Genomic DNA, 12,427 nt, shown 5'->3' on the forward strand with positions numbered 1-12,427 from the left:
AATGTTGGTATTTGTTAAGCGCTTACTAGAGAAGCAGCGTGGCTCAGTGGAAAGAGCATGGGCTTTGGAGTCAGAGGTCATGAGTTTGAATCCCAGCTCTGCCACTTGTCAGCTGTGTGACTGTGGGCAAGTCACTTAACTTCTCTGTGCCTCAGTTACCTCATCTGTAAAATGGGGATTAAGACTGTGAGCCCCACGAGGGAAATCCTGATTCCCCTGTGTCTACCCCAGCGCTTAGAACAGTGCTCGGCACATAGTAAGCGCTTAACAAATACCAACATTATTATTATGTGCAGAGCACTGTTCTAAGTGCTGGGGTAGACATAGGGGAATCAGGTTGTCCCACATGGGGCTCACAGTCTTAATCCCCATTTTACAGATGAGGTAACTGAGGCCTAGAGAAGTTAAGTGACTTGCCCACAGTCACACAGCTGACAAGTGGCAGAGCTGGGATTCGAACTCATGACCTCTGACTCCAAAGCCCGTGCTCTTTCCACTGAGCCACGCTGCTTCTCTAATAATAATTCTACAGTGGGTGTCATGGTGGTAAAACAGACACTGATGAATTACCTACAGTGGAGACTGTACACTAAGAAGAGCCCGGTATTGGCACTCCCTGCTAGCGCCATCATCCCTGCTGATGGGCGGGCACACCTGTCTCAGCCCCCAACCCAAGATTCAGGTACCAGACCCTGTCTAGCTCATGCTGCAAGTCTCCTCACTGAATGCCCTGCCCCTACCATTCTCCTCGGTCCATCTCTCCCACGACAGGACCTCTTGGGCCATCTTAGGCAGGTCCAGAATGGTTCTGGAGTCAGAGCTGTAGCTGTGCCCCTCACTGAGATGCCAAAGATTCCCCTGCCCAAAGATTCTCCAAAGGGCAGTAGGACGGTGAAAACGTATAGCTCATTTCTTTTTTTTTTTTACCTTGTCCCAACTACTCATTCTTAAACTGTTGTGATAGCAATTATTAGACTTATTTTCTACAACTTAGAAAGTCATAGCTTTCAAGATTTTATAGTACATCACAGGAGCTGCGCTGAAAAACTGTTTAACAGGGCACGGCTATGCAGATGGTTGGAAGAGAATCTGATTTTATGTTTACTTCTCTAGATAGAGCTCATCTCATACATTAGTAATATGTTTGAAAACAGAGAAGGGATTTTCAGTTTGAATGCTACCTGAAGGCTGATGGTGAAGAACATCATCCATTAAACCTGAACACCTGCCATCTGTTGTCACTTCTGCAGTATGATGAGGCTGCCTTAGGGCACTGGGTTCAAAATTTGGAGTCACTACAGCATAGCGAAGCAGCTCTTCATATTCGTCCTGTCACAAAAGAGGCACCAAAGTATTACAATAGCTCAGTCATGGTTTTAGAACTGGAATGAGAGGGGAGGAGAGGGGTGGTTGAATGTTTAAAGGATGTTGAATGTACAAAAAGTCTTTTTGCAAGGCAGTCATACCTTTATATCACCCTAATTTTCTTTCAGAAATGCAATTATTTTCAGCCCCCTTGAACTTTAGTTACTGAATACCTCCACTGTGGCAACTGATCAAAGCCTAAGGGAAGATGAGAAACCACCCACCGACAAACTCATTCTTATTCCTGTCATTTCCTCCATCCCTCTGGGGAAACACCAGGTTGGTGCTGCTTGCTCCCGTTTCTCTACCACCAAAACAAACGTGCTGCCTGAATATTCTTTCCCAGCACCTCGAACAATGGTCTGGCCAGGGTAAGTGCTTACTAAATACTATTACTGCTACTACTGCTCCTATAGCCTCCCCAGAATGCTGTGGAAGGAAGAGAGGGCTGCAGCACCAACCACCAGGAGAATCATGTGCAGAAGGGAAAATAAAAGAATATGGGAGGGTCAGTGCATCTATATACCCCAGCGTTTAGTACAAACCACAGAAAAAGAAGAAGAAAAAAGAAAAGCATGTGTCACTGAGAAGTACAGGTTTTCTTTTTTCCTTGTAACCCACCTTCCATTCTCATCCACTTGCAGGGAGTACTAGCCACTAACCCAATCAATCAATGCCATTTATTGAGCACTTACTATGCACAGAACAGTTTTCAAACCCTTTGGGAGAGTGCAATAAAACAGAGACCGTAAACTTGATCCCTGCCTTCGATGAGCCAGTAATCCAGTGGGAGAGACTGATGTTAAAATAAATTACAGATAGGGGAAGTGGCAGACTATAAAGATACATAATAATAATAATAATGTTGGCATTTAAGTGCTTACTATGTGCACAGCACTGTTCTAAGCGCTGGGGTAGATTTACAGGGCAGTCAGGTTGTCCCACGTCTTTATCCCCATTTTACAGATGAGGGAACTGAGGCATAGAGAAGTTAAGTGACTACCTAAGTGGGGGGCAGAGCGGAGGGAAGAGAGGGTGAGTATCAAAATGCTTAAGGGGTTAAGACCCAGGTGCATAGGTGACACAGAAAGAAGGGCGAATAATAGGGTGGGAAAATGTGACAATAGTCAGGAAAGGCATCTTGGAGGAGATATGATTTTAGTCGTGCTCTGAAGGTGGGAAGAGTGGTGATCTGTCAGTGGGAGGGAGCTCCAGGCAGGAAGGAAGAGGTGAGCAAGGGACTGGCAGCAAGAGAGACAAGATCAAAAAACAGTAAGTACCTTGGTGTTAGAGGAGGGAATTGTCTGGCTGGATTTTGGTAGGAGATTAGCGAGGTTAGGTAGGAGGGGAAGAACTGATTGAGTGCCTTAAAGCTGGAGGTAAGGAGTTTTTGTCAGATGATAAGAATTGAAGGTTTATGAGTGAGGAGACAAGCACAGAATTATTTTTTTAGAAAAATGATCCGAGCAGCAGAGAGAAGTAGGTATGGAATGGGGAGAGACAGGAGGCAGGGAAGTTAGCAAGGGGGCTTGTATGACAAAGTGGGATAGGATAAGGGCTTGGGACAGAGGGGTAGAAGTTTGGCTGGAGAAGGCGGGCGGATTCTAGAGATGTTGTGAAGGTAGGACAGGATTTGGTGGCAGACTGAATATACGGGTTGAATGAGAGGGATATAGAGGAAAAATGCGCCAAGGTTATGGACTTATTTGGCAGGAAAGAGGGGGGTGCTGTCTACCATATTGGGAACATCTCAGGGAGGAGATGGTTTGGGCAGGAAGATGAGTTCTGCTTACATGTTAAGTCTGAGGTGCTGACAGGACATTCAAGTAGAGAGGTCTTGAAGGCAGGAGAAAATGCAAGACTGCGGAGATGGAGAAAGGTCTGGGATGGAGAGGTAGATTTAGGAGTCATCCACGTTAGAGGTAGTAGTTGAGGTCAGGGGAACAAATGAGTTCTCCAAGGAAGTCGGTGTAGATAGGGAAGGAGAAGGATAAATGTAAGTTGTAAAAGGGTATCTCAAATTTTGAAGGGTATGGGAGAATCTCTGATTAAGTAAGTCCTCTCTCACAAAAAACAAGTTAATAAAGTCTACACCATAAGAAATGCTAACAACCTTAAAACACTGCAAGAGCTCTTACTGTTTTTCGGCATTATTCTCTAAAAGATTAAGTTCACGGCATCAGTGACTATATCAGGCTTTAATCAAAATTCTAAATAAATGAAAAAATGTCAAATCTTTCTTCACAATATTACCTTTGTTGAATGAAAGGTCATGAAAGGGTCAAATGGAGTGTTTTTGTCTTACCTGAAGATCAGAAGAGACAGAGCTGCCTCGATCCGAGTCTTTGGGCAAGACTGGAGTTGTGCTTTTCTCCTCATCTGATGACATTGTCTGCACAAAATCTATAGAATAATAGAAGCTAATCTTAATTCTCTCTGCATTTATAACAAAACATTTATTGCTATTTTTAAGTGCAATGTAACACTTTCAAAGAATTTCTATATTCTGTGGCAAACACTTTATAATAGGTTTGATAATAGTGCCGTGTAATGTTGAATACCAGCAGCACACCAGGGAATCTTTTGAAGTTCTATAACCAGGAGATATATTACTATTGTTTTATCAATATAATTTTATGTTCAATTGAAGAAAATGTTAAAACAGTAATATAATAATACAATTTCAAAAGCTTACGTTTTACTTTAAACACATCATCTGGGGGTTAAAAAAAAAAAAAGAGGGCGGCTAAAATACCAGATCTCAGAATGCACTTTCAGTACAACATTGAAATTTCATTCTTCAAAAACACCATGTGATGCAAATATGTGCTGTGTAAGTCAGAGGGTCAGTGGGAGTTGAGGAGCTAAATCCTCAAGAATTTCAGTTTTTGTTTTGTCACAGCATATAGGAACAGAGATTTTAAAATACTTTTCTTACTACATTTCAAACTAAATAGTATAAAATAAACTGTATTTTAAATGATCATAAACTTCCTTAATAATAATAACAATATTTATGGCATTTGTGAAGTGCTTACTATATGACAGGCACTGTACTAAGCCCTGTACATTGTAAGCAGATTTGGACCCTGTCTTATATGAGGCTTACAATCTGAGGAGGAAGGAGAACAAATCATTCATTCATTCATTCAATCATATTTATTGAGCACTTACTCTATGTAGAGCACTGTACTAAACACTTGGGAGAATACAATATAACAGTAAACAGACACATTTCCTGCCCACAATGAGCTTACGGACTGGGGGGAGGGAGTTCAGATATTGATATAAATAAATTACAGATATTCATGTACATAGATGAATGCTATGGGACTGGGAGGGGGGATGAATAAAGGGAGCAAGTCAGGGTGAGGCAGAAAGGAGCAAAGGAGGGCTTAGTCAGGGAAGGCCTCCTGGAGGAGATGTGCCTTCAATAAGACTTTGAAGTAGGAAGAGTAATTGTCTGTTGGATTGGAGAAGGGAGGGCATTCCAGGCCAGAGGCATGACATGGGCAAAGAGTCAGTGCTCCTAGCCCAGCACGGCAATATTCATGTAATAATGGTAATGGTGGTATTCATTAAGCACCTTCTCTGTGCCAAGCTTTGTACTAAACACTGGGATGGACAAAAGATAATCCAGTTGGCCTCAGCGCCTCTTCCTCACTGGGCTCACAGTCTAAGGTAAAGGGAGAACTGCTTGTTAATCCCCACTTTATAGAGGAGGAAACGGAGGCAGAAAGAATTTAAGTTACTTACTCAGGTCACCTCGCAGAGAAGTGGCAGAGCTGGGATTAGAACCCAGGTCCTCTGATTCCCAGGCCCATGCTCTTTCCACTGGTCCACACTGCTTCCTAGTTCTAACTGTTAAGCACGGCCAGGCGCTTCTGCAGTAGCAAACTGGCGGGGCGAGGGGAGGGGAGGACGGGGACGGGACACCATCACATCCAACCCCCCCGCGCTATCTCCCGTGGGCTCCGTGGCGGTGAATCCCTGTTAGCCGGACACAACGGCTGCAGCAGTGACTGCAAACACTCTTATTTCCCTTACCCTTTCCTTCCACTGCTGTTCCACGCTAGGCCAAGAAAATCTGCGTCAATACCATGAGGTCTGAAAGAATGTGTCTATACTGGGGGCATCTGAGTGAGTGTGCAGGCTCAAGGAACGGGGAATTGACAGCACAGGAACACAGTAAGTACTCAATAAATACGACTGAATGAAGGAACACGAATGGGGAGTGGTCTTGCCTGAGTACGCTCTGAGGGCTGTCTATGCAAGTGCATGTGGGATTGTCAGTATGCAATACCTGGGTGTTTGTTGTTGAGTTTTTGGTTTTTTGTTTTGGCTATTTCTTAAAAGCCTATTTTGTGCCAGGCACTGTAGAGAAGCAGCGTGGCTCAGTGGAAAGAGCCCGGGCTTGGGAGGCAGAGGTCATGGGCTTGAATCCCGGCTCCGCCACTTGGCGGCTGTGTGACTGTGGGCAAGTCACTTGACTTCTCTGTGCCTCAGTTACCTCATCTGTAAAATGGGGATTAAGACTGTGAGCCTCATGTGGGACAACCTGATTACCCTGTATCTCCCCCAGCGCTGAGAACAGTGGTCTGCACATAGTAAGCGCTTAACAAATACCAACATTATTATTATTACTACTAAGCATCAGGGTTGACACAAGCTGATCACCTTGGACACTGTCCGTGTCCCACATGGTGCTCACGGTCTTAATCCTCATTTTACAGATGCTGTAACATGCACAGAGAAGCTAAGTGACTCGCCCGAGGTCACACAGCAGACAAGTGGCGGAGTCATGATTAGAATCCAGGTCCTTCTAACTCCTGAGCCCGTGTCTATCCAATAGGCCACACTGTTTCCTTTTGTTTCTCATGTTCAAACTGCAGATGTTCGCGTTTCGACTACTTCAGCAATTTACTGTTATAGTCACTTCCTACTTGGCATTGGAAGTAGTTATGTTTTCATTACGAATTTAGGAAAGTCAAGGCTGTAAGTAAGTGATCCTAACATGAACATCTGAAAAGGAAGAAAGTATCACTCCCTGCATGGAGCAAATATTTAATCAAAATCTATGACTACATAGAAAAACCTTTTCCCGTAATGGCTTAGTGGAAAGAGCCTGGGCTTAGGAGTCAGAGGTCATGGGTTCGAATCCCCGCTCTGCCACTTGTCAGCTGTGTGACTGTGGGCAAGTCACTTCACTTCTCCCTGCCTCAGTTACCTCATCTGTAAAATGGGGATTAAGACTGTGAGCCTCACGTGGGACAACCTGATGACCCTGTATCTCCCCCAGCGCCTAGAACAGTGCTCTGCACATAGCAAGTGCTTAACAAATACCATTATTATTATTATAACTGCCAGCAACAATTGCCACAAGGGTGACTCGAAGAGGTTTTCCCTCAGGAATATTTAGCAGGAGAAATGGGAACTTCCAATAAATCGCACTGCTATCATTTTACTACTGTGTTTACTCTCTAACAGGTGTCCTGAGGATTACTCTTTGTTCTGTGGGCCTTAAGCTCTTGAGGAAAAGTATTGATGCTTCTTAGTAAAAGCTAATGATTGGGCATTGTGAAAGTGTGCTATTCACTATACACTACTGGGGTGGGTCCGCAGATGGTCAGTATTTACCTTTTTGGAATTTTAACTCCCGAAATCAAAGGCAATGACAAAGAAAGGGTGATTTTGCCATTCCTGATGCTGATAAAAATGCTGCTGCTGCTGCTGCTGGTTTCATGGTAAGCGTTTACTACGTCTCAAGCACGGGTCTAAGCGCTGGGGTAGATACCAGCAAATCAGGTTGGGCACAGTCCCTGTCCCAGATGAGGTTCCAAGTCTTAATCCCCATTTTACAGATGAGGGAACTGAGACCCAGAGAAGTGCAGTGATTGTATTGTACTCTCCCAAGGTCAATAAATACTGTCTGGCTCCCCCTCCGGACTGCGAGCTTGTTGTGGGCAGGAATGTCTACTGTTGTACTGCATTCTCCTAAGCGCTTAGTTCAGTGCTCTGCACACAGTCAGCGCTTGATAAATGCGACTGAATGAATGAATAGGAGCTCAATAAATACTGTCTGGCTTCCCCTCTGGACTGCGAGCTCGTTGTGGGCAGGAGTGTCTACCGCTGTATTGTACGCTCCCAAGCGCTTAGTTCAGTGCTCTGAAAAAAAGTCAGCACTCATTAAATACGATTGAATAGGAGTTCAATAAATAGTCTGGCTCCCCCTCTGGATTGAGAGCTCGTTGTGGGCAGGAATGTCTACTGCTGCATTGTTCTCTCCCAAGCGCCCACTACAGTGCTCTGCACTCAGTCAGCGCTCAATACAATTGAATGAATAAATAGGAGCTCAATAAATAGTCAAGCTTCCTCTCTGCACTGTGAGCTCGCTGTGGGCAGGAGTGTCTACTGCTGCCTTGTTCTCTCCCAAGCGCTCAGTACAGTGCTCTGCACACAGTCAGCGCTCAATAAATGTGATTGAATGAATGAATAGGAGCTCAATAAGTAGTCAGGCTCCCCCTCTGGACTGCGAGCTCGTTGTGGGCAGGAGTGTCTACTGCTGCCTTGTTCTCTCCCAAGCGCTCAGTACAGTGCTCTGCACACAGTCAGCGCTCAATAAATGCGACTGAATGAATAGGAGCTCAATAAATAGTCAGGCTTCCCCTCTGCACTGCGAGCTCGTTGTGGGCAGGAGTGTCTACTGCTGCCTTGTTCTCTCCCAAGCGCTCAGTACAGTGCTCTGCACACAGTCAGCGCTCAATAAATGCGATTGACTGAATGAATAGGAGCTCAATAAATAGTCAGGCTCCCCCTCTGCACTGCGAGCTCGTTGTGAGCAGGAGTGTCTACTGCTGTCTTGTTCTCTCCCAAGCGCTCAGTACAGTGCTCTGCACACAGCGCTCAATAAATGCGACTGAATGAATGAATAGGAGCTCAATAAATAGTCTGGCTCCCCCTCTGCACTGCGAGCTCGTTGTGGGCAGGAGTGTCTACTGCTGCCTTGTTCTCTCCCAAGCGCTCAGTACAGTGCTCTGCACATAGCGCTCAATAAATGCGACTGAATGAATGAATAGGAGCTCAATAAATAGTCTGGCTCCCCCTCTGCACTGCGAGCTCGTTGTGGGCAGGAGTGTCTACTGTTGTATTGTACTCTCCCAAGCACTCAGTACAGTGCTCTTCATACAGTCAGCGCTCGATAAATACAACTGAAGGAATGAATAGGAGCTCAATAAATAGTCGGGCTCCCCCTCCGGACTGCGAGCTCGTTGTGGGCAGGGATGTCTACTGTTCTATTGTTCTCTCCCAAGCGCTTAGTACAGTACTCTGCACACAGTAAGCGCTCAATAAGTACTGCCGGGATCCCCCTCTGCACTGCGAGCTCGTTGTGGGCAGGAGTGTCTACTGCTGTATTGTACTCTTCCAAATGTTTAGAACAGTGCTTTGCACACAGTCAGTGCTCAATACAACTGAATGAATGAATAGAGCTCAATAAATAGTCTGGTTCCCCCTCTGGACTGCGAGCTCGTTGTGGGCAGGAGTGTCTACTGCTGCCTTGTTCTCTACCAAGCGCTCAGTACAGTGCTCTGCACACAGTCAGCGCTCAATAAATGCGATTGAATGAATAGGAGCTCAATAAATAGTCAGGCTTCCCCTCTGCACTGCGAGCTCGTTGTGGGCAGGAGTGTCTACTGCTGCCTTGTTCTCTCCCAAGTGCTCAGTACAGTGCTCTGCATAGTCAGCGCTCAATAAATGCGATTGACTGAATGAATAGGAGCTCAATAAATAGTCAGGCTCCCCCTCTGCACTGCGAGCTCGTTGTGAGCAGGAGTGTCTACTGCTGTCTTGTTCTCTCCCAAGCGCTCAGTACAGTGCTCTGCACACAGCGCTCAATAGATGCGATTGAATGAATAGGAGCTCAATAAATAGTCAAGCTTCCCCTCTGCACTGTGAGCTCGTTGTGGGCAGGAGTGTCTACTGCTGCCTTGTTCTCTCCCAAGCGCTTAGTCCAGTGTCCTGCAGTCAGCGCTCAATAAATACGACTGACTGAATGAATAGGAGCTCAATAAGTAGTCAGGTTCCCCTCTGGCCTGCGAGCTCGTTGTGGACAGGAGTGTCTACTGCTGTCTTGTTCTCTCCCAAGCGCTCAGTACAGTGCTCTGCACACAGCGCTCAATAAATGCGATTGAATGAATAGGAGCTCAATAAATAGTCAAGCTTCCCCTCTGCACTGTGAGCTCGTTGTGGGCAGGAGTGTCTACTGCTGCCTTGTTCTCTCCCAAGCGCTTAGTCCAGTGTCCTGCAGTCAGCGCTCAATAAATACGACTGACTGAATGAATAGGAGCTCAATAAATAGACAGGTTCCCCTCTGGCCTGCGAGCTCGTTGTGGACGGGAGTGTCTACTGCTGCCTTGTTCTCTCCCAAGCGCTCAGTCCAGTGCTCTGCACACAGTCAGCGCTCAATAAATGCGATTGACTGAATGAATGGGAGCTCAATAAATAGTCAGGCTCCCCCTCTGCACTGCGAGCTCGTTGTGAGCAGGAGTGTCTACTGCTGTCTTGTTCTCTCCCAAGCGCTCAGTACAGTGCTCTGCACACAGCGCTCAATAAATGCGATTGAATGAATAGGAGCTCAATAAATAGTCAGGCTCCCCCTCTGCACTGCGAGCTCGCTGTGGGCAGGAGTGTCTCCTGCTGTACTGGGCGCTCCTAAGCGCTCAGTACAGTGCATCCACATAGTAAACGCTCCCTAAACAGGATTTGAATGACTGAACACTGGACTCCCCCCACCGCAGCCGCAGCTGGGAATCGGGGGCGATCCGGCATTCCCGGTATTCCCGGTATTCCCGGCATTGGGATGGCTCACCTCCGCCAACTCTCCAGCCGCCGCAGCCGACGGTTTCAAACGGCCGGACGCCCCAGCGTCGGGCCTCCCCATTGGCCGCGGCCGTCCAGCAAACCGCCGTCTGATTGGGCGCAGCGCGGGAGGTGGGCGGGGCCTCCCCGGCCGGCTCCTTCTCCGCTCCCTGCACCCCCCGCCCCCTCCATCTCGTCGGGCCTCCCCATTGGCCGAACCGTCCAGCCAACCGCCGTCTGATTGGACGCTGCGCCGGGAGGTGGGCGTGGCTACTCCGGCCGGCTCCTTCTCCACCCCCTCTCACCCCCCCCGCCCCCGCCACCGTGTCGGGCCTCCCCATTGGCCGAACCGTCCAGCCAACCGCCGTCTGATTGGGCGCCGCGCCGGGAAGTGGGCGGGGCCTCCCCGGCCGGCTCCTTCTCCGCTCTCTGCCACCCCCCGCCCCCTCCATCTCGTCGGGCCTCCCCATTGGCCGAACCGTCCAGCCAACCGCCGTCTGATTGGGCGCCGCGCCGGGAGGTGGGCGGGGCCACCCAAGCCGGCTCCTTCTCCGCCCCCTCCCACCCCCCGCCCCCTCCATCGCGTCGGGCCTTCCCATTGGCCGAACCGTCCATCTAACCGTCGTTTGATTGGGCGCCGCGCCGGGAGGTGGGCGGGGCCACCCCGGCCGGCTCCTTCTCCGCCCCTCCCGCCCCCTGCCACTGCGCAGCCGCCAAAAAATCTCAGGGCTTCAAATTCTAAAAACTAAACCACCTTGCAAATAGTTACTTGCCCACTCACCTAGGATGAGTAACATTTTTAACCCTTATTATCTTTTATTTTTACTCCAAAATCTAATTTATTTTTGTTTTCTATGTCCTGCTAAAGGGAGGTGGACTGATTCAGACCCAACACAGAGTGAGTTAACATATTGTATTTTTCTTATTTGTGAAGCTGACCTGAGACTTGGCATTGTAGTCTCTGAAGCAAATCCTAATGGAACTTGTAGTGTAACTAATTACACTAGTTTAATTTGCTTGCAGTTTCTCAGGGAATTAGAAAATCTCCAATTCCTTGGTTTGTTAAAGGTTTTTTTTTAACAAAAACTAGGAAGGGAATGATGTTTTGGGCCATTGTACCTCCTATTGATGGATAGCAGTTGGAAATTTAAAATTTTTTTAGAGTATTCAAGGAATATAATAATGTTGGTATTTGTTAAGGGCTTCCTATGTGCAGAGCACTGTTCTAAGTGCTGGGGTAGACACAGGGGAATCAGGTTCTCCCACGTGGGGCTCACAGTCTTCATCCCCATTTTACAGATGAGGTCACTGAGGCATAGAGAAGTTAAGTGACTTCCCCACAGTCACACAGCTGACAAGTGGCAGAGCTGGGATTCGAACTCATGACCCCTGACTCCAAAGCCCATGCTCTTTCCACTGAGCCACGTTGCTTCTCTATGGTATAATGGAATAATATGGTATAATATGGTATAATGAAATGGTTAAAAGGGAGAAAATCCCACCACATCCTAGATTCCTAAGGTATAAGGGGAGATTAATAATGGATGACTGGAATTAGGGATGAAATACCAATAAAACACCTGCTCCCAGATCCCTGGTTTTACTAACATCTCTCATTGATGTCGTTGTTTTCATCCCAAGCATCAGAAACTTCCTAGTTATCTTAATTGTTGGATTTTTGCAGAATGGTATAATAATAATGTTGGTATTTGTTAAGCGCTTTCTATGTGCAGAGCACTGTTCTAAGCGCTGGGGGAGATACAGGGTCATCAGGTCGTCCCATGTGAGGCTCACAGTTAATCCCCATTTCACAGATGAGGTCACTGAGGCACGGAGAAGTGAAGTGACTTGCCCACAGTCACACAGCTGACAAGTGGCAGAGCCGGGAGTCGAACCCATGACCTCTGACTCCGCAGCCCAGGCTCTTTCCACTGAGCTACGCAAGGCTGTCGAAGAGCAGGGACTGTTTCTATCTGTTACCGATTTGTCCATTCCAAGTGCTTAGTACAGTGCTCTGCACATAGTAAGCGCTCAATAAATACTATTGAATGAATGAATGAACAACGATTTCTCCCTCAGAGATGAGATATTGTCTCCTTTTTTCAGTCAGGCTATTATTCCTATCATTAAGCTTGTTATGGGCAGGGATCAGATCTGCTAATTCTGTTGTACTGTACTCTCCCAAGCGCTTAGTACAGTGCTCAGC

At 47.1% G+C, this 12,427-nt stretch overlaps 1 protein-coding gene across 1 annotated transcript in view; it reads right to left on the reverse strand.

Annotated features, from left to right (window-relative positions):
* The window catches only part of POC5 (POC5 centriolar protein), a 34,337-nt gene extending 24,019 nt beyond the window's left edge, over positions 1–10,318 (reverse strand). Inside the window, exons 1-3 of the mRNA XM_029071068.2 lie at positions 10,232–10,318; positions 3,671–3,768; positions 1,182–1,329 (exon numbers count right to left, since the gene is read on the reverse strand). Of these exons, the coding sequence (XP_028926901.1) occupies positions 1,182–1,329; positions 3,671–3,754 (232 nt within the window). The 5' untranslated portion in view covers positions 3,755–3,768; positions 10,232–10,318. The remainder of the gene's footprint in view (positions 1–1,181; positions 1,330–3,670; positions 3,769–10,231) is intronic.
* Positions 10,319–12,427: the final 2,109 nt, after the last annotated feature.

The sequence above is a fragment of the Ornithorhynchus anatinus genome, chromosome 1, assembly GCF_004115215.2.
Source record: "Ornithorhynchus anatinus isolate Pmale09 chromosome 1, mOrnAna1.pri.v4, whole genome shotgun sequence".
Classification (NCBI taxonomy): Eukaryota; Metazoa; Chordata; class Mammalia; order Monotremata; family Ornithorhynchidae; genus Ornithorhynchus; species Ornithorhynchus anatinus.